The 24,822-nt window shown below is 40.8% G+C and overlaps 3 protein-coding genes across 3 annotated transcripts; 1 reads left to right on the top strand and 2 right to left on the bottom strand.

Annotated features, from left to right (window-relative positions):
- Positions 1 to 291: 291 nt before the first annotated feature.
- On the top strand, positions 292 to 1,514 carry LOC145937070 (peptidyl-prolyl cis-trans isomerase-like 3). The gene is made up of 5 exons (XM_083039871.1): positions 292 to 523; positions 603 to 677; positions 761 to 1,041; positions 1,118 to 1,248; positions 1,382 to 1,514. Exons 1-4 carry the CDS (start codon positions 491 to 493, stop codon positions 1,242 to 1,244), a joined length of 516 nt encoding a protein of 171 aa, XP_082895997.1. The 5' UTR covers positions 292 to 490; the 3' UTR covers positions 1,245 to 1,248; positions 1,382 to 1,514.
- On the bottom strand, positions 1,324 to 5,984 carry LOC145937064 (sarcosine dehydrogenase, mitochondrial-like). The gene is made up of 15 exons (XM_083039863.1): positions 5,846 to 5,984; positions 5,615 to 5,720; positions 5,133 to 5,389; positions 4,822 to 5,034; positions 4,275 to 4,598; positions 4,004 to 4,166; positions 3,762 to 3,909; positions 3,393 to 3,531; positions 3,073 to 3,273; positions 2,711 to 2,978; positions 2,482 to 2,611; positions 2,139 to 2,395; positions 1,861 to 2,026; positions 1,658 to 1,765; positions 1,324 to 1,575 (listed from the first exon to the last, which is right to left on the bottom strand). The coding sequence occupies exons 1-15, from the start codon at positions 5,867 to 5,869 to the stop codon at positions 1,416 to 1,418; spliced, it is 2,664 nt and encodes an 887-aa protein (XP_082895989.1). The 5' UTR covers positions 5,870 to 5,984; the 3' UTR covers positions 1,324 to 1,415.
- A 1,152-nt stretch (positions 5,985 to 7,136) lies between these two features.
- Herc2 (E3 ubiquitin-protein ligase HERC2) lies at positions 7,137 to 24,786 on the bottom strand. Its single transcript, XM_083039855.1, has 14 exons — positions 24,513 to 24,786; positions 24,164 to 24,315; positions 23,653 to 24,076; positions 23,181 to 23,381; positions 22,805 to 23,015; positions 22,310 to 22,567; positions 10,970 to 22,110; positions 10,580 to 10,903; positions 10,034 to 10,343; positions 9,192 to 9,913; positions 8,672 to 9,110; positions 8,075 to 8,298; positions 7,712 to 7,866; positions 7,137 to 7,631 (listed from the first exon to the last, which is right to left on the bottom strand). The coding sequence occupies exons 3-14, from the start codon at positions 23,927 to 23,929 to the stop codon at positions 7,398 to 7,400; spliced, it is 14,496 nt and encodes a 4,831-aa protein (XP_082895981.1). The 5' UTR covers positions 23,930 to 24,076; positions 24,164 to 24,315; positions 24,513 to 24,786; the 3' UTR covers positions 7,137 to 7,397.
- Positions 24,787 to 24,822: the final 36 nt, after the last annotated feature.

Below are 24,822 nucleotides of genomic sequence, written 5' to 3'. Positions count from 1 at the left end.
CGCGACTAGAAGAGAGGAAGTCGAGGAAGAGAGTAGACTCACGCGAATAGTACGCATTCGTGGCCGCTCGTGGCGCTGCCTGTCCTAGAAATTCCTTTCATCCCCACCGGAGTCAAAATTCACGACGCTGCGCCGGATTCTTTTCGGGGAAAATTTCACGACAATTTATTCATATTTTTTTCAATGCGAACGGAAAACTTAATTTTTTTTAAGTATATTTATATATTTTTTAATGTTTATATATAAATATTTCTTTTATCGCGTCGCGAAAGATTCGTCGAGTCTCGCTCGAGACGTTGATTTGACTCCGAAATCTGTCAGTTGCACTTTCTACACTTTCTCCTCTTTCATCATTTTTCAAGGCTGCTCACGGCGCGATGAATCTATTGCTTTGGTTTGCAGGGAGCGATAAATTGTTAGAAAGTCATTTACCTCCTGCCAGGCAGAGCGTTTAATTGCAGTTGAGATTATTTTCCATTTTCTTCAGTGTATGATTTATTATACTGTAAAGATACCGAAAATGGTACGTTTAAATTATCCGTAATATGTATTGTATGCGTTCTTTATAAATTTGAGTAATAAAAATGTCATATTTTTTTCAGAGTGTTACATTGCATACAGACGTCGGTGACATAAAGATAGAATTATTTTGCGAGATGTGCCCGAAAACATGTGAGGTATTGCTCGATTTCTACATATAACGTAACAGCCACGTATAACCTATAACATTTGCCCTTGACAACATTCTTGTTTTATGTAGAATTTTCTTGCCCTCTGCGCTAGTGGATATTACGACAATTGTTTGTTCCATCGGAACATAAAAGGCTTCATTGTCCAAACTGGAGATCCCACCAATACGGGTAAAGGTGGAACCTCCATATGGAATCGTAAATTTGAAGATGAGTTCAAGGAGGAGTTAAAGCATAACACGAGAGGTCTTGTGTCTATGGCTAATAATGGTCCTAATACAAATGGGAGTCAGTTTTTTATAACATATGCGGCGCAGTCACATTTGGACTTGAAATATACTCTATTTGGAAAGTGAGTTTGCGTTTATTTTTTTATTTTATAGCAAGTAAATTGTAATTTTTTTTAATCGAGTTTTTATCTATTACAGAGTGATTGATGGTTTGGAGACTGTAGAACAATTGGAAAAATTACCAGTAAATCCTAAGAGTTATAAACCACTCGCAGAAATTAGGATAAATAATGTAACCATACATGCTAATCCGTTAGCAGGATAAACTTGTGAGTGATTGAATGATTATTATTATTTATTATAACGTCATAAGTAATTTATATTAATTCTTTAAATCAGTATAATTTTCTATTTGCATAAAAAATTAAGTTTAATGAAAAAATATATATGTGCTTTTTACAGATTTAAACTTATAAGATGCTGCCAATAAACATTTTTACATTGTATATACACCTAATATTCTCTTATTACGTGGATCGAATGGACTTTGAAGATATATTCTTGCAGGATATCTTTTTCTTCTTACTTCAATCTGGTAAGTACCTGTCTCTAAAAATTCCTTTGTAATATTTTGTCCATTTGGTGCTGTGATGTATCTGAATAAAAAAAGTAAACATCAATATATAAATTATTCGCATATATATATATTTATCTCTATTATTTATCTAATTTACTTACGCCTGTCCAATACTGCTTTTAAAAGTATATCCACGTTCAGCTCTTCTCAAATAACCAACTAATTGATCGTTTCTATAAACAGTTTCCATACCCCATAGTGGTACATCACTGTAAATTAAACGAATGTTTATATATAAATGACGCATTCAAAATATTGATAAACCAGTATTGGACAAAAATGTATGACGAAGCAATATACTTACTCATCATTTATGTGTAAATGCACCAGTCTTTTTTTTATTCCATTTTTACGATATCGTTCAACAGATGCTTTACCTAAATACTTGCCATTACTGCGGCAGACAGTTTCTAAACCCGCTTCTATTGGATTGTCATCTGATCTTAAGTCTGTATCCCAAAGATGAGTTCCTGATAGACAAATTAGCACATAAATCCGACACGATTAGCGTATAGATTAAATGATACAAAAATATTGAACTGCTGTTATATTAAAATAATATAAAAATATTGAACTGCATACCTTTTTCACAACTTAAACTGTAGAGTGCTCTGTAACCAGCTAATTTCATATCATATTTTTTACCACATTCCATTAAAGCTTTGTATACTTTTTCACACGAACTTCTTGGAATATGTAATTCATAGCCAAGTTCACCCACGGAACTAAGTCTAAACATATGCACTAGTTCACCATTTATTTTTACCAATTTTGAAGTGCAAAATGGAAATAATTTGTTCGAGAGATCCTCTTCGACTAACATTTGAAGAACTTGACGGCTGTAAAAATGAATGAAAAATATTAAATGAACAATGTGAGATATATGATGTCATACATTTTTGTCATAATTTATACATTTGAATACCTGTTAGGACCTTGAACTGATAAAATTCCTATCTGTTCTGTGACATTATGTACAGATGCGCTGAAATCTTTTTCTCTGACTATTTTGTCAATATGTGCCCAGGTATGATACGATGATGTGCCTCCACTAACTAAAGTCAGAAACAAAGGAATTAATATTGTAGGATTGAAGAGGGAGATAAAATGTGGTGTAGACACGCAAGAAAATGTAAAAGTATGAAGTTGTATACCAATGTAAAATGCTTTTCCTCTAAATATGGGATCAACTACACCACCCAAGCCGGATTCTAGACCAGTAACCACGCAATCGCCTTCTACACCTCCGTTTTCATTTAACATGCAAGTATAAACAGTCTTGTTAATCTCTCGATCCACTTGAGATGTAAATATGTAATCCACCGCTTTTCTCGCGTCTGGGCCGCATATGTAAAATTTCCCGGAACACGACATGTTAAATAAGGCAACATTATTTCTGCATGAAAGCGCTTCCTCTCGGATCTATAATAGATGAAAGAAAAAGTTATAGATTTAATATTTTTGTTGAAAAATATTTTCTAGCACAAATTCTATCCCAATTAAAAAAAAAACTTACGATATTATCGTGTGGTGGAAAGTCAAATGTACGTTCCGTTTTTAATACATCGGCGTATATATCATTCGTATTTTTTGGTACATCATAATGACCACCATAATCATAAGGCAAAGCTGGAGCTGTTTTATTATTTAGCAAGAACCATCCTGGACGTTCCCATCCTTGCCGTTCTTCCATGACAGCACCTTCATTGATGAGTAACTATATAAAGCATAAAGATGAATAATAACATTTTATTGATAAATAAAAGAAACATAAAAATGATTAATCTAATTGAAAAATGTTGACAAAATTTGAATATTTGCGTAAAGCATAATTACATTATGGAAAGGATCTGTCTTTAAATTTCTGCCACCTAAATGTTCATCGTGTGGAAAGAAAATCTCATAATTTCTTGCATAAGCTTCATGACTTCGTTCGTTAATCCAATTTAAGTTTTTTCTTTGTTCTGGTATAAATCTAGAGAGAGAAAGAGAAAACATCAATGTAAAAAATGTAATAAATTAAGTAAATATGAATAGAATGATGCTAATTATATTGCTGACATACATTATGTTTTACATATCCACATGTAAAAGAGAAATTATCAGTATATTCAAAAGTTGAGTGATTAAGTAATTTTGTGACGTTAGATTATATTGCATATTTAAAAAATTTGATATCTCTAATTCGAAAATGAATCTTTTTACCGTCTAATATCGTAATGGAACATGTATTTGTCTGGTCGTCCGTTAATTATCCATGATGCTATTTGTTCTCCACAACCACCTCCGAACATCATCCCGGCGCTGTTATATCCACAGGAGTAATAAAAACCTGTGCAGCGTGGGTCTTCACCTTTCGGAGACATCGTTATATTTTAGACTTAATGTTAGCCCATAATGTTAATGAACATAAGCATTGATTATATAATTAATGATTAAACTTTTACCCATGATAGGTTTATGGTCGGGAGTGAAACTTTCTGGACCGCACACTGTCGTTCTTACTCCTGCGGTTGCCAGAGCGGGTATCAGTTGGTTCATCGCTTCTATATGTGTATTGAATACATCCCAATTCAGCTCGTACAAACTGAAGGAGAAGTCTTCTGGTACCTTTTACAGTAAGTAGGTTTGAGAATTACTCAAGGAAACTTATACTATGTATCGCAAATATTTTTTTCTACAACAATTGATCTTTTGCACGTAATATGTACAACTTACACATTTCAACATAATAAGATTTGATTCGTATCCTCCGCAGCTTAAATTTCCACCCTGCACTCGAAAATAGGTATCACGATCGTTATCTCGGATGTTTGGCAATCCTTGTACATCCATCGACTCGGTGACGATGTATGCGTGTTTCATCGGTATCAATGGAATATTCAGTCCTACCATTTGCGCTATTGAACCGGACCATGCTCCAGCAGCGTTTAACACGACGTTGGTTTTTATAATACCGTAAGGCGTTTCTACTCCATGAACGATTTTATGACCATCGTTAGCCTCTGTGAGAATTTTAGTCACTGGACAATCCTCGATAATCTTGAATTATATTCAATCAGATCAGTTTTTCGCAAACTTTTTTTATAATTATATTTAATTTGTAATTAAAGCAAAACTTTAGCTTCAGTCATTTGTGAAAATTGCATATTGCTATTCTTTGAATACAGTTATAAAGATCTATCATGCTATTGTGAGTTACAGTAAATATTCAAGTTAGTAATATTTATGACTGATTGATATAAAAGAGAAAGATGAAAATTACCTTGCAACCGTTCTTTTTTGCTGATTTTGTCAACGCATTTATTAACATGGCAGGATCTATAGTACCGTCTGCTGGAGAATGTATCGCAGCCAGAAACGCATCCTCATTTATCAGGGGAAATATTTTCTTCGTTTCGGCTGGATCAATCAGATGTGCATCGATACCGAAATTCTTACAGCCAGTAACTAATCTCTCGTACTCGGCCACTCGCTCCTATGAAATACAATGCAATATTTATTCTCTGAAAAATTGTAGACCAAGACATCAATCAGGCGCGCCAGAGAAAATGCTAAGACATTATTTAGACTCACGGGAGTGTTAGCGATAAGGAGTCCACCATTATTTATCCACCCCGGATTTACATCTGTCTCTTCCTGTAAAGATGCATAAAGCAATCTCGAAGCTTTCAGCAACTCCATTTCTATGTCGTATACGCTGCGTAGACACCATACAAGACCTGCTGTATGCCATGTTGTGCCAGATATAAGCTTAGATTTATCCAAGAGTACAGCATTCACACCACGTTTTCCTAAATGATAAAGCGCATTGCAACCAGCGCTTCCACCACCTATTATAAGAATTCTTGTTGTATATATCTATATAAATATCTGTGTCTATAAACATTAATTAAAATTAACTGCTGTTCAGCTGAGATTTTTCTTTCTAGATTTATATATAAAAAGATAACGCTGAACCTCAGTCAATGTTAATTAATGAATACATAATGTAGAATATCTAAATAATTTTTATCTAAATTATAGTTCTTTTTGTATTTTTACAATAATTTAGTTACCTATTATTACAACATCTGCATTAGTAGGTATGTCAATGTTCTTTGTCTCATTCTTCCCATTGTATGTAGTGATCGCTCGGTTATTTTTAAAACCCCATTTAGATAACTAAAAAAGAGTGAATATATTAATATGTGACTTTTACCTTTTTGCAAAAGTATGTATAAGTAGAATCAATTAATTTCATAATATATATTTGTTGAATTAGATTCAATGAAATTGAATATATATACCTTATTCGTTACTAAACGAAGCATTTTATATGCTTCATAGGATCAGCTTGTGTATCACTGCAAAAGATATTGGCACAGACTGGACTGTAGTTCTCTCAGTCAGGACTCGTTGCTCTGTTGTGGTTTATCTTCAAAATTACACTGTTTATAGTGTGTATATGTTATCAAGAAACTTCTCGTCGCATTCTTTTAACGTCAACGTTCTTTTTCGCCCGTGATATCAGTTTGCGTTCGCGGTGAAATGCATGTTTGATTAAAAAAAAAAACTGATTTCCGTACAGCTCTTTATAATGAAAAGGAGATTACAAACGACGTCAATGTCGAAGCGAGAAAACATTACCCAATGTGTTTGCATACGAAAGAAAAGACAATACGCAACCAGAGATTTCAAGCGCTATAAAATTGCGTGATTATGGTCAATCTGTTATTCGTGTTATTTTTCTTTCTAACTTTTGTATGTGTGTGTATTTCGCAAATGTTGTTATACTTTATTGTATATTAAAAATATTTATTTCGCCACGGTAATAATAATAAGAGGTAAAGGAACGGTAATTTCGTCATAAAATTAGTCTTATCATTTCTTACTAGATAAAACTATTTGTATATTATCACTCTATGTTTGTACATCTATCTAAATATTTACTCGCCTTATATATAAACTCGCATTTATTGAGGAAATAATCTTCTCTGTTGCCAACTCTATGGAAAGTGTTTATCATTGTTGGTGTTTTTTTTACAAGCGTTTTACTTTTTTTACGTATATCTTAATGTATTTTCTTATTTATTATTAGATTATATGCTATGTAAAACAAGTCAAAGAATATCCTTTCGATCTTGATATCAGAATAGTTCAATTTTTAAATGCTATGCCGATTAAACTTGTGTATACATGTATGTATATATGTGTGCGTGCATAGCAATTTGTATGTCTTTTTATCAATAAGAAATTTAATAAATGCGTGACGAAGAAACCCGTGACATTGCAATACTTCTTATCTGCAGCGTGATTTGATTATTTCCTAAAAATAACAAGACTGACGGCTGTTTCTCGCTACATATTAATTATATTTTAATATATAACATGTAGTCACATTTAAAAATAAGAAAATATATAAAAATACTTTGGTAAGCTTGGACTTGAAGCGTATTATATTCTAAAATATATTTTGAAATATCTATAACAATTATTCAAATTATTTATTAACGATTAATAATTTCAATAATTAAAGGCGTAAAGCCACAGTGAAAAGTACCGAAATAAAATTTAATTGTAAATTCGATACATATATCTAATTGTAAGAATAAAGGATATTTTAGCGACTAAGAGAAGCCTAATAGACTTATTCTTAGTGGTTTATTTATCATTCTGTTATCGTCTACTATACATTACACTAGATCTGCTACAAAAGCGGTACATATATTAAGTACAGTGTGATAAATATGTCGTGTAAGAAAAATAGGATTTTTTTTGGATAATCCGTGAACACATCTGTAAAGAAGTCAACAAAATGCCACTTCAAACACAAATAACACGTTTCATTTAGCGAATGACTTATAGCGAAGTGTGCTCTTCGCTCGCTAAACTATCTGTATCTTCAGTGTCTGAATTAGTTGCAGCTTGCACTCGAGCGTATTCGTCGGTGTCGATGCTTTTGCAAAAATGAATCGCATATTTCAGTTTTTGTCGTAGAACTGCTTTGCACGAATATCTCGGCATTTTCAAAAGGAAAAAGCAGGTATAACTTTCAGGAAGAAACTGGTCCGGTGGGTTGTATTTGTCCATTACCTAAGAGGAAAAAAAATCGATAAAAGAATAGTACGTATACAGTGATATTCTGATATCGAATGTAAAGTGCAATTTTTTACTTGTAAAACAAAGTCTCTGCCTCTAAAATCTGCGATTGTGCGCGGTAAACGTGTCCTGCCCCAAACAAAACGAAGGAAAAGCGATCGTTCTTGATTGGAGAATTCGTCCATAACTTCCCAAAACCATTGAACAAGCGGTGCGGTTGCTTCAATACCTGCAAATACAATTGTTACAAATTAGAAGCTATGATAAACAAATCATATATGTAAGAAGTTTTAATGAACCAATTATAATGAAGAAATCTTATGGATTGGGTTAAATTTTTGAAATCATCTACGCGTTTAACATTTTCATCTCTTACGTCAAAAGTTAGACTAAGTACTTTGATACGATACAAAAAAATATCGAAATAGAGTAATTACCTTTATATGTTGCAACAGATTTCAATAGATTCAGTGGTATGTCTGGACTACCACAAACCATCGTTTCAAGTTCAGAACCGCTAAATAGTGCCAATAGGGGCACAGGAACGACTTTCGACAATCCTTCTCGCACAGCTGCTACTTGAGCATCAAATTCGTGTAGTCTATAATCTAGTGCCAATCTAACATACTCGTGTCTATTTTCTGGTGTTATTTTAAGATATCTGAAAACAAATTTAAAGAATAGTTTATTTTTTATCTATCACACAAAAATACTTTTCTCTTTCAAATATATTATTAAATATAGATTGTATTTTCTCATTAAATATAATAATGTTTAATAAGTCTGTAACAACATAAATTTACCATATCTTGTATTAGCATGCAATTTTTAAATATAAAGTATAATTTGTAAAATATATATATGTAAATCTTTTTTCTTAATTTCTCATTTATAGATATTTATTTTTAGATTCAAAGATATATTATATTGCTTTCTCAATGTATAAAATAGTTTCTAGAAAATTTTGCACAATATCAAATATATATGTTATATTTAATAATATATATAAAAATAATATAATAAAAAAATAATACCTGTTAGATAATGCCACATCGTGTCCTGCAGCGGAGGGAGTAGAAAATGGCATTTCTAAACTCTGAAAGACTTTTTCGTCGGGATCCATATCCCTTATACAAAGTAAACCAGGAACGTAATCCCTATCGACTTCCGTTAGATCTGCGGGTGTCAGAGGTATACCAGCAAGTTGCTTCCAAACTGGTTCGGCTAGATTTAAACTCAGCGGACTGCCCGTTCGTATAGCGATGCCCATCAGGATGCCTAAGAATTGAAACATGTTCATATGCAATTGGGAGTCCGCCATAGGATTCAATAAGAAACAGTCTCGGTTCGTGCCGTTGTCCTCGCGACCGTTTGGTGTAGGTATAAACAGTGGCAAGGAGCCGTTTTGCAATTCGTCGCACATCTCTGCTATACTCTCGCTGTAGCCGCCGCCGCAATCGTCGACGCTTTCTCCTAAATGAAATAATACGAACGCATTAGCAATTTCGCATATTCCATAGTGTAAACTGATGATTATACGAACGGAATGCATACCGACAAACTTTACTTTCCAGACTCTGTGAGGTAGAAACAGTACATCCTGCGTCAAAAGAGACATCTTGGACACCATTTGGCCGAAGACAGACTTGATACCGTCCGGTCCAGCTAATCCACCCTTCGCTCTGGCCCTTTTCACTTGTATCCTATTCAATTCGATCACAGGTCCGTGCTGACGATCTCTGACCATCGTGGCTTGAATGACCTTGCGGAATGTCGCTTCCTTTATACTGTATACCAGCATAGGAGCCAGTTTACTCAGGCCGATATGACCGGTGATCGGAAACATAGCCAGAGCAGGGCACAAGAGTTCCGCGAAATGATGCAGTAACACTAATCTATTGCGCAATACGGAGTACGATAGATCTTTAACCAGGTCGTATTCCATGGGCGTGGACGCCGGCATTTTGCTTTGCGTGGCTTTCGCGGTGCTCCAGGCTAACGTGTGCGCGCTACCGCAAGCGACCCTCGTAATCTTCTTGCCTTGCAACGCGTGCACCAATCTCGGCCTGTGGAGCGCGCTCGTGGTACCGTCGCCGAGTTGACCCTCGTCGTTGTCGCCCCAGGTGAAGACTTCTCCCTTATCCGAGCACGCGACGCAATGCAACGAGCCCGTAGCTATCGAAATAATCTTCTTTCCCTGCAACGCGGCTACTTTACGCGGCCTACGTACATGATCGTCCGTGCCGTGTCCTAAACGGTGATAGTCACCTTTACCCCTGCACATAGATTAGAGGAGATTGAAGAGATATAACAGAATAAAAAATAAAATAAAAATTAAGAAAACAAGATAATGATATGTATAAAAATACTGTTATATACATATGTGTTATTATTACCAGGTATAAACTGCTCCAGATCTCGTTAAAGCGACTGAGAATTGACTACCGCATTCGACTTTAATTACGCCAAGTCCGGCTAAGGAATCTATCTTCAATGGAACTTTACATCCATCGCTGCCGCCTCTACCTAACTTCCCGTAATCTCCGTCGCCCCAACTCCACACGTTATCGTCGTCGGTTACGCAGAGGGTTTGCGCATCACCACTTCCGCAAGCTACGTCGATGACTTTGTAGTCTTGTAAAGCTTCGACTACCTTCGGTCGTAACTGATCGTCGCTGTCCCCGTGTCCGAGACGTCCGTACCGTCCTGCACAATCAATTATTCCTTTTAACATATTACATATACATTTTTAATAACTTTACATATGTAAAGACAATATATGCACAAATATAATATTGTCGAAATCATTAGGAATAAAAAATTAGACATTAAAATATAATAAATTAAATATAATAATAATACATAATAAAATATAATAAAACAATAAAATTAAAAGATTTTAGTATGTATGTTATTATCTATTCCTTTTATCATCTTTTTACCTTTCCCCCAGGTATACAGCCAACCGGCGCTCGTGATAGCGGCGCTATGATGCCCGCCGCAAGCTATATCTAAAATTTCTACGCCAAGTAGATCTTCAATTAATTTTGGCCGATCGTAGGACATCTTGTTACCGTGTCCCAGTTTGCCGTCGTCGCCCTCGCCCCAGGAATACACATGACCCTCCGAGCTTAGAGCGAGGCAATGCTTTCCTCCCGAACTGACGGCCACTTTTTTGATAAACACGTGCTGTATCGATTCCAACAGTGTCGGGATCATGACGGAATCCGTTCCTCCTATTCCCAGACGTCCCGCAGCGCCGTAACCTGCGAAAACAGCACATTAAAATCTAATTCATGTAACACAGTAATACTAAGAGCCTTTTGTCTTACCTGTCGAATAAACCTTTCCATCGGCAGTTACGGCAAACAGAGTTTGCTCGCCACCAGCCAGCTGTATCGGTCTGAGCGCGGACAGACTTTCGCACGGTGCAGGTAGCTTGACCTTCGGACCCTCCAGGCCACCTAGTTGACCTCTGTGATTGTGACCCCATCCGTAAATCGCGCCCGAACCGTCCCATGAAAGCGTCCAGTCCTCCGGTCTACGATTCAACCATTGTAGCAACTGCTCGTCGTGCCCCTGTTTGAATACATTGTGATTTTCGTGATCCTTCGTATATTCGGAGTCTCCGTCCATTGCCATTTCGTTCAGCTGCTTCGTGACCTCGTGGCAAAACGCTTTCGGTAAAGGGGTGCGATCGACGAGCGACTTTGCCACGCGTGCTGCGAGGCAATACCTGCGGAACCAGGACCACTTGTGCACCTCGGAGCAGAACTGCATTCCGTCCAAGTCGAGATCGCATGCGAGCGCCACGAGAACCTTGAAGAAGTCGCTGTGCATCAGCTGCTTGCCACCTCTGACCAGAGGATCTTCGTATGCGTATTGTCGTAAGAGCGCTTGCGGCAGGGAACCAAGAAGAGACGAGAGGGCGACTTCGGGTCTTATACCGGGTCCGTTTGCATAAACCACCTGTAATTTTCTCAACGCCCACATCCTCTGCTGCGCGGATAGAGTGCTTAGTTGACTGCATTGACCTAAAGCGGTGGCCAGACGGGAGGCGACGTTCCTGTCGGAATTTATTAGACTGTTGTCCATGAGTAGATGTTCGGCCAGAGATATAGTTGGCTGCGATAGCACGGCTCGATCTGATCCGAGCTCGTACGGCGCGGTTTTTGCTTGAATGGGATATACCGTAAATTTCCAGCCCCAACCATTGACGGATCCGTCCGAGCAGAATCGCCACCTCAACTCGTCACCTTGGATCTTAATTTCTGGACCCCACTCGGTCCATTCTCTGCCGGATCTAACTGCCACCACTCTGCCGCTTCCATCCATTATTGTGAGCGGGTCGTGTCGTTTCTCCGTGGAGCACTGTCGATCAAATTCCACTCGAAGAGCCTCCGCGCCAGATATTTTTACGTGACCCGTCAATGTCGTGTCATCTATATAAGGATGCGGTGTCTCCTGCACCACGGGTTGCGGCGTATTGTTGACGCAGTTGCTATTCGCCGCAGTGTCCTCCAATTCCGTTACGCATAGTTCTAACAACATACTGCCGACGGAACTATTGATTTTACCTAGGGCGATCAGTACCGACGATATCGTTTCCTTGGCCGATGGGTAAACTCTGTTGGCTACAGCCAGTTTGAGCAGATCCACTAGAACTCTGGCGTCGTCTTCCGTTAATGCCGACGTAAACTCGTCCAAGCCGGAAGCCGTAACGCCATCCTCGCCCACTACTTGCGCGTTGGATGTTAAAGTGGCAGCTATAACACTCATCGCGCTTGTAGACATCCTTGAAGCGCGCGAAGATAAACTCGCAGAACTAGACATAGACATGGCTAACAAGGCTAATGGATAATCTTCCGACTCAGGAGTCATCTTGGGACTAGTCGTTACGACGTTGACCGCTTCGGCGACGTTTGCCGGAGCTTCACCTCCGCCTTGCGCAATGTCACCGACGTTTTGATAAACCGTGTGCTCGTTGCTCGATGTCATAGTTACCTCCGATGGTGGAATCACATTCATTACTGGCGCCATTGGTGCGTGCTTCACCGACGAACAGCTGTTCAGTGTTGAATGGCTCTGCAAAGCAGTTACTATCGCCGCCCGTGCCTGCATAATTAGAAGAGCATTAATTACATGTTGTAAGGCTTGCTGCTTGGCGACATTGCTCTCTAGCGAAAGTATTATACTGGCGAGCGATGGCCTGGTGGCGACGACATTATTTGTTGTGGAGATTGTGCCGTTTTGCTCAGGCGCGTTAATCAGACCTAGACACATCTGGCCTAACGGATCTCGCGCTGTTGGAAACGTAACCGGTTCTTGATTTCCGCTACTTGGCTGATCGACTAATACCCAAGCTGTGCTATGACTCGAACCACAGGATACCCTATTCACTCTCGCATCCTCCAGCTCGTGCACCAGTGATGGTTTTCGATTGACGCTCGTTGTACCATTACCTTGTTGTCCGTGATCATTGTCACCCCAGGCGTACACTTGACCCGTGTCGGTCACCGCAAGACAGTGCAACGCACCGACGGCGACATGAACAATTTTCTTGCCCCGAAGACCTTCGACCAGCGTAGGCTTTCGAACGTGATGATCGTTACCGTGACCCAAGCGGAAGTAATCTCCTTTTCCCCACGTCCATACTTCGCCATATTTCGTCAAGGCCAGGGAAAATTGCGCGCCACATTCCACCTGTACAACACCTAAGCCGGTTAATCGATCTACTACTAAGGGTGTATAACAGCCATCGCTTCCACCACGACCGAGCTTGCCAAAGTCACCGTCGCCCCAGGAATATACGCAGCCGTCAGTAGTCAAGGCCATTGTTTGCGCGTCCCTGCTACCGCAGGCCACTTGAAGTACTCTGTTTCCGACCAAAGCTTGCACAAGTTTCGGTCTTGTTTGTGTGAGAGTATCTCCATGACCTAATCTACCATATTCACCTAAACCCCAGGTGTACAGTTCGCCGTTGCTCGCGATCGCCGCTGAATGTCCTGATCCGCAAGCGATGTCGCGAATTCTCTTCGATTTTAACGCCTCGATAAGCTTAGGTTTATCCAACGACATGCTATTTCCGTGTCCCAATTTGCCATCTTCGCCTTCGCCCCACGAGAATACTTTACCGTCTTGAGTAAGTGCCAGTGCGTGCTTTCCACCTGAATGCACCGCCACCTTTTTAATGACGAATTGACTTAAGAAAGGTATAGGCTTTGGTTCACACACATTGTTGTCGTCTCCTAAACCCAGTCTGCCATTTGTTCCTTCTCCGCAAGCGTACAGCTTGCCCTCTTGATTGACGATGAAGAGAGTCTTGCTTCCTCCGGCTATATGAATAGGTTTTAATTTTGATAGTACTTCGCTGTAAATTGGTAGCTTGATCTTAGATCCCTTCAGACCTCCTAATTGATCCTTATCGTTCAAACCCCAAACATAAACGGCTGATTGTTGAGGTGGCGTTGCATCGATGCTCCGTTGCACCGCAACTTGCTCTTGCAAAACTTCCCAGTCGGATGCAAGGAAAGAGACCGAAGTTGTCAGCTGATTTTCAAACATATTCTGGCGACCGATTACGCGCAGACCGTGTATCTTACAATCTATGCCGCCATTTCTACATTGTTTGATCGCTATCTCTATACAGGGATAATATTCCTTCATATCTTGAAGAAGCGTAACGCTAGTATCCGAATAACGTATAGTTATCGTTCTTAATTCCACTAAATTGGTGAAGGAGTCTCCGACATTAACCGTTATCACTGAAGGCATGTAGCTACTATCTTGTGGATTGACGATGATCTTTAACGAATGTATCAGAATTCCGGATAGCATCTCGAGACGAATCCAGTGCTTTCCTTGCGACCCGCAACTTTGCCAATATTTTCCAGATCCATCTACTAGACGTGTCGCCCAGTTTTCTCGCGAAGATACGCTCAAGGTTCTGATGCATTTGGACCAATCGTCGATCAGATATGATTCTGATAGATCTTGCCTATGGTATCTGCCTGGTTTTCCTGCATAAACAGCCGCCGAACCTGGTTCCGCAATCCTATTGAAACCATGTCGGTGTGATCGCTTGGTGTAGAAACAGTTCTCGCATAAATTATAATTATCACAATACTTGCACTTGAATCTGGGACCGGAAATCGGCGACAGGCAGCATGAATTACAGATGACGGAGTGATGACAAGACGGTACTTTCTCCATCTCGGAAACGCAACCGGTCCAACCGTGCTGCTGCGGAAAATCTACGGATACGTTCTTGCCGTTATTAGTTATCGCTGTGACCACTCCGACGCAATGATGATTTACAGATCCCCAATTATACTTTGGTTCCGTGACCGATGCTTTGACTCGAACTTTATCGCCGACTTTCAACGCGGGCAGTGGACCTGGCACGGATGGCAGATAGCACAGCAGTTCGATATGAATAAAACGCACCCAATACATTCCGGCTTTGCGTTGCCACGCAACTTGCGCATTCAGATCGTGCAAGTTTTCCGCGTCAATCTTCATTACTAGGCCGACATCGCCGTATTCCACTTCCTCGTAGCTCTTGCAGCAGCGTACCAACATATTTGTAACAACATTGTCACGTACGTATATGGCGTACTCGTCAACTGATAGGAAGTCCGAACGTTTCATGAATGTCGATGGTGTACCGCCCATAGCACCACCCTCTTGTCCCGACGGAGACTCGTCCAGATCTTCGCTGATTGAATCGTCGCTACCGTCAGTTAATCCATCCAGGCTGGATAAAGTTTCCGAATCACTGAGAGCGGCGTCTGGATTTTCCAACAACCAGCCCACCACGTTTTCCGCCGTCACGCTGCCTTGCTCGGCGACGCTCATACTTTTGATAGCCAATTCGACGCTTTTCCTAGGAAATCCCATTTCCACTAATTGAGCTACCAGAGGAGACGCGGGTGCCGCTGCGGAGCTTCTTCTTGCTGCTGCGTTGCTTTTACAGTGTCTCTTCTGACTCGAAGTTAAAGAAACTAATGAGCAGTCGGATGTAGGAGTAGTAGGATCCGAAGTCATGCCGGTTCGTTGAATAGGCGTGTGTCTCAGTTCAGAGACCAAATACTGCGAGACTGCCAGAGCGGCCTCCTCTAACTCTCTACGTTTAAATACTGGTTTCAGTGGTTGTGGCTTCGTAGCGCGCAACAACATTTCCTGCAAAAGCGTGGAGGTACGTCTTTCATCGTCATTGATGTCACTGGCCAATTGATATTTCAAGATCTTCCGCAATTTCGACTGATAAGCAAGCATCGCTTTACCAGCGTTCAGGGCTGCGAGTTGTTGCTGCTGGCTTCGCAATATCGAGGCATTGACAACGCCAGCAATAACCGGCATACCACCAGGTCGTTTATCTATTCCGCAAGTAGCGCCTGAAAACAAATTGGCCCAGATAGATATAAGCGTCTCCGTTAAAGGCATTTTGTCCAACTGAAATTTATCATTAATTCGCTTCACTGCGTGAAACGGAACTATCTTTCGCGTCCCGTTGCCGTTCCACAGCTGCATAACGATCTTCGAGTGCTTCGTAAACTTGCAGACCGTGCCCATCTCACCGTCGGAATTCACCAAACCACCGATTCTTATTCTATTATCTAAACCACCGATGACAATGAGAGTCGCCATAATTGTACGTTGAATACATAGACCATTCTCGCCACCATTTTCATTCATTTGTATGTGAAACAGCGGACTGTCATTCCAAAGATCCACCGTTAAGGCCAATTTTGCGGAAAGAAATCTGTTTATGGCCTCGTTCCAATCCGGGAGAGAATGCAAGTATCTAATTAACCATATTAATTCTTCAGCTATGGTAGAACTGTACGACGCGGTTAAAGACATACGACACTTGTTCGAATGAAGCTCGACACCGGAGGTGATATCGCATGTGAGTGCTACTTGACCTAAGATCTCGAAGGACTTTTCCAGGAATTGTGTCATATCGGTCAGGACTGTTTCCACTCCCCACGAGGGCAGAACGGCAGCTAATAATTTCGTGATCATAATTTGCTTCTCGAGACAGGGTTTAGTTTCATCAATGATGATACTTAATAAAAGATCAAGCCAGGCCTGGGAGCTCAAAGACTTGCATAATCTCGTTGATTTTGCAATCGCCCTTAAAAGACTGAAGGTAGCCCAAGTTTCGTGATGCTGTCTCGCTAGTTGAACATGCGTGGCCGACTCGCTGGATCTGTTTGCGGTCGATATTATACCGTGTAGAGTGGACGTAAGAATCTTGATGGATGTAGCGGGAATTTTATTCGCTTCCACACCGCATGAGAGTAAGATTATTCGTAGCAAGGTCGTTGACGCTGATTTGAGGCAAGTGGTTGGATGTAGTTCTTCTGCGCGAAAGCCCACAGTGTTCTCCGTTTTATTCGCGTCGAGCGAAGCATCGCTCTCGGTTTCATCGCTGTCGTCATCGGGTGGTGTCGGCGGATCTGCTAATTTCAGATCGTATTTACCTTCCTTACCCATGCGATACGAATTCGTCGCACCGTTGTCCCATTGAACTCTTATCCATCCGTCGCCGCCGAGTTCGCTGATCACTCTACCCACTCCAGGCGGTGGACCATCCTGATCGCCCCACTTCCAATCGGCACCTCGTACAACTCGAGTGCCCACTTTCATTAACGCTGCCAACTCCATTCCGCTGAGTTGTACGGTCGGCGGTTTGTTCTTCTGAAGGGTGTCTTCGTAAATCGCTGTAATTTCAGTCTTAACTTTCGGTGCCTCGGCACCGTCTCCGCCTTGCTGTCCCTGATTTTCGCCGCCTTCGCAGAAAGTTGCTGACGACGGCCCGATTTGTCTCAATAAAGTCAAGATACTCGATAACAGACCTGAATTAACTAACAGCCCGACCTCGTTGGCGCATTGATAATTCGTCAACATACCAAGGATAGTCAGTAGGAACCTCGCTCTCGGTAATTTTCGCAACCAGGTATACGTACCTTGATTCAAACTACTCTTTCCGCTGACTTTCTGCTTGTTCGGCAGCTCCGCTTGTATGACGTAAGTTCGTAAAGCTTGTACCGCCCATGAAATTACCTCTGCTTCGGCCAGAATAACTTTTGATTTTTGATAGGGAGTAGTCAACTGTATATCGTACAAACAATGCGCGATACCATCGCTGAGAGACTTGTTTTCGTATGTTAAACCGAGCCAGCCGTTGAGTAAGGAATATTTCACCGATGGTATCAAATGATCCCTCTTCAATAATTCGCGCATCATCGAGATACCTTCTTCTCGCACTCGAGCACGTTGCATTTGACAGTACATCGCACGGCGCAAGATCTCGACGTCTCCACCAATGCCGTCGTTGATAACAAACTCGATGATACTCGTCATTAAGCCATTATAATCAGCGGTAGCCCATCGTATCGGTCCATGTCGAATTTTTTCCGTCATTTGCATAATTTTGTTCTTCATGTCCGATATGTCCTCCAATTTTGTAGAAGAAGAAGCCACGGTGGTCAAACCTTCCTTGGAAGAAGACATCGTATCCCCGTCCGTCGATTTGTTTTTCGTTTTAGCATTTTGTATAGACGCGTTTAATATGTCCTCCGGCTTACTACCGGCTCCGCCAGACGAATCTTTGTTTCTACGAATATCCGCTATGATCGTATGAACGGCCCTCTTGAATCTAGGGACGGTATGCAACAGTTTCAAATCTTCCAGTCCTTTAACTTCGTAACTCGTTGCGGGCCGAACCTCGTACAAGAGAAATCTACATCTTTCTTGCGCAGGTGCGCAGACCTCCTTGTAACTTCTGTTCTGTTGCTGCCTAATCCGTATCAAGTTCCACTTGGTCTGATAAATCGCTCGGGCCATGTCGGCTAATTGATTACTCAGCTTCGCGCTATTAGCGGTTTTCAATTCCTGTTCTGCTAATAAAAGTGCTTGTTGTCCCAAGCCAAGGTGCTTGACAATCACAGCCATGAGGACGCGACTGATCTCTTCGACGGGATGGTCGCCACAAAACTCAGCGTGGGAAAACAGATTATTAGCCTTGGAGTATCTGTCGATTATCGTTAAGAACGCTCGAACGTGGCTGTCGTCGGTTTTATGCGCCTCCGCTAATGCATGTATAAACGCGATCGTTCGATCGTCATTCTCCTTTTGCTGTTCGTTCTTCGCGTGTACCGGAAGCGGTGGTTCCGTGGGCGAGTTAGCGGCAGTCGACGTATTGCTTCTCGCCTCGTCCTTCTCCTCTTCATATGGATTTGGCGGTTGCAGAACTTGCAGGCCACCGCGCAAGAAATTTGCGGTAAGCCACACACCAGCTTCTTCCTCCGCTGATTGAAGAGTCAAGCTCTGTCGCATTCGGTAAGCGTGTAGGCCCAACAAAAATCCTAAAGCTCTCTCCGTGTCTAGGAGGGACGAGCAAACATCGGTCACTTCAATCGTGACTCGTGCATTCTCGTCAGGCTCCGAGTGGCAATAATGGCCGACAAAGCAGGAATCCATCATGCCTCGCGGTGGCGATAGCTGACTGTACGGTATACTACATTGCGTCGAAGTCTCGTCCCGTCCGGCGACGTATCTCTGGAGTACCTCGTAGGGAGACCAGGAACCTTCGTTTCTAATATCTTGAACGTCGTAAACATTATTATTCACCACTACCCAGAGACCGCCGTCGCGATTGTGATTCTCCAAATCTGCCCAGCGTATCAACGTGGGTTCTTCCTGAATAGATATCTTATTTCCATGTTGCGGCGCAATGATTCCCGGCCAGGAGAGATCGTCCGCCTCGTTCTTCTCCATCGTCGGCGCCAGCTTTACGAAATGATCCAGCGCGTCTAAAATCGGCGCGATTACCTCCATCCAATTCATATCGATCAACAGCACGGGACAATCCACTTGCAACAATATCAGACATGTCACCAACTCGGAAAGCAATACGTTGATTATGTCAGCTTTCAAGACGCTAGCAATGGAGATGAAATCTTTAACAGAACGGCCGCCTATCTCGGTCGCTAACGGCAGTATCTCAGTTGCATGATCGCAGATTTGCGCGATGTACTTCTTCAAGAGGGACTCCGCACCCATCATCTCCTGATCATGCAAATCTTCCGTGCGAGATTTCCGTGTGATACACTCGTACATTTGAGCGATGAGTAACCGTTGAAAACGTAGCAGGAGATTCAAGCTGGGCGAATTATCGAATCTTCGTAGATGCTCATTTCGATCCGTTTGCTGCGATGAACCTTGTTGTAATCTGGATTGCGTAATGCACGTGCCGTTTCTAATTAACTGTTGAATAAGTTGGAGCAACGAGATGGTCGTGATATTCTTTCCGGAATTGAAACCGTCTTTCATACCCTGTCTCGTTTCTGTTCTCACTTTGACGACGTTCGATGATGTGCCTATATCGAGAAAATCCTTCTCATCCGGCATGTCCGCTATTTCCGCTTTAATTGCAGCCTTCAACGCTAGTTCCAATCCACCATCCACCATTAGGCTGGATACCAGCAAATCGGCCATAAATCGCTGTCCACTGTTTATGTATATATTTGCCGAACTTGATTGTTCCACGTTGTTCGATGTATTTGGTAGAAAGCTGGACAGTGTCTTCGCACGCTCGTTAGCCGTTGGCAGCAGAATGCTCCAACCTGTTTGTAGAACTGCTTGCGCTGCTTCCTGTATCGTCGCTAATATCCCGGTCGCGCTCGCTAGATTAACACAGCGTTGTTTCAGGGAATTTAACAGAGGACTGCTAGCAGCGAGTCCGACAGATTTAGTGTCGATATTATGCGTCAACATCGTATGTAACTGCAATCGAAGCAAATTCAACGTAGCTACAGCCAGACACTCACGATCCTGCGTAGGCGGTCGTATTCCTGGTAAACCTTCGCAAGATTTAGCTAAGAGCGTGTCGAGCAGTTGGAAGGTCTCCTCGCATATATCGACGACAAAGGCCACTCTGCTAGCTCCACCCGACCACGCTGACATGCACCAGGCGAAGCTCTGAGTCGGACCTGACGCCAAACCGATGACAGTCTTCGAGGATAATGTCGGGCATAACGTAGGCTCGGAAATAACGGGGCCCAACGTGGGATCGATTTGACCGTAATCGTTTCTACCCCATCCGTAAACGAATTGATCTTCCGTCAGCACTAATATATGCGTCGCGCCCACAGATAAATCTTTGATTTTCTTGTCTCTCAACGATTCGATGATTTTGGGATACCTCACGTGCTCCTCGCTGCCGTGGCCTAAACGATACGTATCGCCTTTTCCCCATGTGTACACTTCTCCGTGAGCGGTCAACACTGCTGAAAATTGTCCGCCGCAAAACACCTTCACCACGTTGATATCCAGCAGCTTATCGACGATCTTCGGCGTCCTGGATCCGTCCGTTCCTCCTCTACCGAGCTTCCCGTAATCACCATCACCCCAAGAGAAGACTATGCCGGACGCAGTAACGCATAAGGTTTGAGAGTCACCGCTACCGCAGGCCACATGCACAACCGTGTGACCCTTCAACGTTGTTACTAGAGTCGGGATCATAACGTCGTCGAAATTGCCATGACCCAATCTTCCGTAATTTCCTCTTCCCCAGGTGTATAATTCACCACTGGCACTTAATGCTGCCGAATATGTGCTGCCACATGCTACGAACACGATATTCTTCTCTAAAAGCGCCTCGATCAATTTCGGTTCGTCGTACGAGACGGTATCGCCGTGTCCGAGCCTACCTCCGTCTCCGTTGCCCCAGGAATACACGCAACCGTCTTGTGTTAATGCTAAATAATGCTTGCCGTCCGAATGAGACGCGATCATCGTGACCGGTTTATCGGAGAAACCGTGTACTCTCTGCGGATATTGAGTTTCGGATCCGTGATACATGTTGTAAACATTGCCGTTCAATGACAATATCATCAGCGCTCGCTCGGTGCAACATAACTGTTTTATGCCCAATTCCGCGATTGCGTCGCAATAAAAGGGAGTGGAGCCATTTCCAAACTTTACACTGCCCCAAGCCAACACCTCCTGAAACGTTTGCCTGCAATTTCCGCTTCTCGTAAATCCGTACTCGGCATTAACCGGCGGTAAGAGAGGAGAGGCCATTCTGCTCAAATTACACATAATAATCACTGCGGCTTTTCTCAAATCGACAGACACGGCATCATCGTCCGGCAGTCGTAGATATTTAAGTAACACTTCGCATGGTCCCGGTGTAACGTTTCCGTCGAGATGTCTTCGAGATTTTGTCGCTGGTATGTAATTCAATCGTCGTAACAGAGGGACGAGCGGTGCCGTGCTTCCAGGTGGAGTGACTCGATTGTCTTGATTCTTGTGTTTGCCACTGAGATGAAGCAATAAAACTACGGAGTCTAATAGACTAGAAAGAGTGGCCCTTTGTACGACTAGCTCCAATAACAAGCAAAGGGCCGTATGTTGATCTGATAGTGGCACTGGTCGCCATGATCGTCCAGTAGTTACCTCTCTGAAAATAAAAATGTTATATATAATATTAAATATAATATTATATAAATATATAAATACATAAATATATAAATACATAAATATTATATATAATATATAAATATATTAATATTATATAAATATATAAATAATTATATAAATGATATTATCTCTACTATATTATATATATGAGAAATTATAAATTGATAAAGCACACATACCCTGTGACAACTTGTCTCAAAAATTTGGCTGATCTTTCTACGACTTCCAACCAAACTTGAGAAACGTTATTTTCATTGAAAAGAGTCGCCTCGGGTAAGGATTGCAATGCCTCCAATGATTCGGTCAATAATTCGCTACAAAATTCGATATCTTCCCCAGATCTCCAAGCCCGTCTTAAGTACGCGAACGAGAAATTCAGGGCTGCGCGTGAACCAACGCGCGCTAATCCTAAAGTTGCCTTTTCGTTAGGTCTTGGTCTGCAAAAGTTTAAATTATTTGTAGAAACAATTTATGTTTGATTTTAAACGAAACACAAAAAATAACGTACTCTGAAGAGGATCAAAATACAATTGTATATCGATACTCTGCGTGTACAAGAAAACAAATCACTTAGGACATTTGGCCTGTGCTGTATATATAATAGGAGTTTGTGCAATATAATTATATTACTTATATAATTATGTGTATTATATATGTAATGTAATATACTTTACGTTTTTTGTAATTTTCCAATAGACTTTGGTAAATTCAAGGTGTCCTTGATTTCTTGCGGCTTATGTCGAGATAAAGCGGTAAAATATCTTCTGGCGACTATTAGCCGTTGTCTCAAACGCGTCGCCGATAATGTACTATTTGCAACTTCGCAACATAGCTTGCGTTGCTCCTTTATAGATAAATTGATGCATCCTTTTAAATCTGTTAATGCTGAAAAAAAAATTTGAAAACATTAATATATAAATTCAAACTCATAAAGAAATCTAAACATAGTATCCATTATGAAATCTTTCGAGAAAAAACTTATACAATAATTTTTTAAATAAAATATAAATAAGATTTTTCTCAATACATATGATATAAAAATATATTTACATGGTTGCGGAGCCCAAAGCCATGAATCCATTATCCTCCTGGCAGATATAGCCCTTTCAACCATTGCTGCTGTTCTTGCAGTTTCTTCGTCATCCAGTTTCTGACATGGAGTACAATTACAGCCATGTTGCGGACCACAAATTCCATCGCAGCAGAGACAAGATAATACTCTCATACCACAATAATAATGACCATTCTCACCTGAAATAATACATGCATAAAAAGTTAATTAAAAACATTCAAAAGGATTCATTGGCATAAAATTAAAATTATTATAATTTATAACTGTTGTTTTCATTTTCAAATCTCTATTTCTTTTATGAATAACAAGCTCTATTCTTCTCATTTACAAATAAATATTTATATTTATCATATAGCATATTAAATATATAAATAAGTTTGACATAGCATAAGATGATGTCGATATAAAAAGATTATTACATTTTATAATATTTTATTGTTATATTCATACCCTTTTTTGCTACAACTCCTGCAGAATTGATTAAACCATCGCTGAAAGATCCAACAATTTCACCATCTCGTACCATCTCATTCCACAATTCAGCCAATCCATCGCGATAAAGAAACCGTTGTAGATCGGTTTTCAACCACTTGGCGTCCAATCTTACTTCGGGTCTAATTGTTATGTTTAATTGGCTACTCATTTTGTCTAGAATATTATTTATGTAGACCTTTCTCTCTGATAAACACTCCAATTTGTCAGAATAAAAAAAAAGAGCAGATTGCATGAAATGCAATTAAAACTAATAGGTTTGCTTTCTTCGAAATAATTATCTTCCATTCTTGCCTCGATGCGATTGCATGACGGCTATTAATCCGTTTCTCTGACAGATCAATAAATAGAAAACGTCTCACGATTGATAAATAAAGTATACCTAAAATAAAAGTGTCAGTTTAAGACGATGTGTGACAACGAAAAGAAAAGAAAGGGAGAAAAAAGAATAGAAAAAGAGAAGACATACTTTGCGTGAGCTTTTCGAGACTGCTAAATATATTTTCGAGTGCGAAAAGTGCTCTCCAAGAAGGGGAGGTTAACAATCAGCACAGTTTGCAATGTTTCCCTCGGAGTTTTTGTCCTTTCCATCTGTCGCGTCCTCTAATCTCCCATCACCATCTACAAACATCCATCGTTGTCAATCTATCGGTTCTAGTTAAAAAGTTATCCGAATATTGTGACATTCGGGGGTATCGCGTATTTTTTTTTGACATACGCACGCATACACGCAGCCAAAACATACACATGCACGCATACGTTTTATATAATTTATATATCATATATAATTTCCGGTACGACAGACCGAGATCGCCTACCTTTTATTATCACTACAGTACTAATATTGCTAGTATTGGTGAGATAACGCGGTAATCGAACAACATTGTACACACATAAACACATCGTTTATCAATCATTTCTCATAACAGAGTATATACATATGATATCTCGACGCGATGGATCGATCTGTCAAACTATTTTCGCGGTCTGTTTTGCACGTTCTATTAATTCGCATCGCGAATTTTCGGAGAATCTACTTGTCAAATAATATGTCATTCGATTCTACGTATTTTCATTCTTGTTTAAAATTGCGAATCGGTATAAATCATATGTATGCACGACACGTAT

Source organism: Prenolepis imparis, unplaced genomic scaffold (genome assembly GCF_030444845.1).
Source record: "Prenolepis imparis isolate NDT839.2.m4 unplaced genomic scaffold, iyPreImpa1.0 SCAF_6, whole genome shotgun sequence".
NCBI classification, from domain to species: domain Eukaryota; kingdom Metazoa; phylum Arthropoda; class Insecta; order Hymenoptera; family Formicidae; genus Prenolepis; species Prenolepis imparis.
The sequence above is the reverse complement of the archived record's forward strand: the minus strand, read 5'-3'. Positions and strand labels throughout refer to the sequence as shown.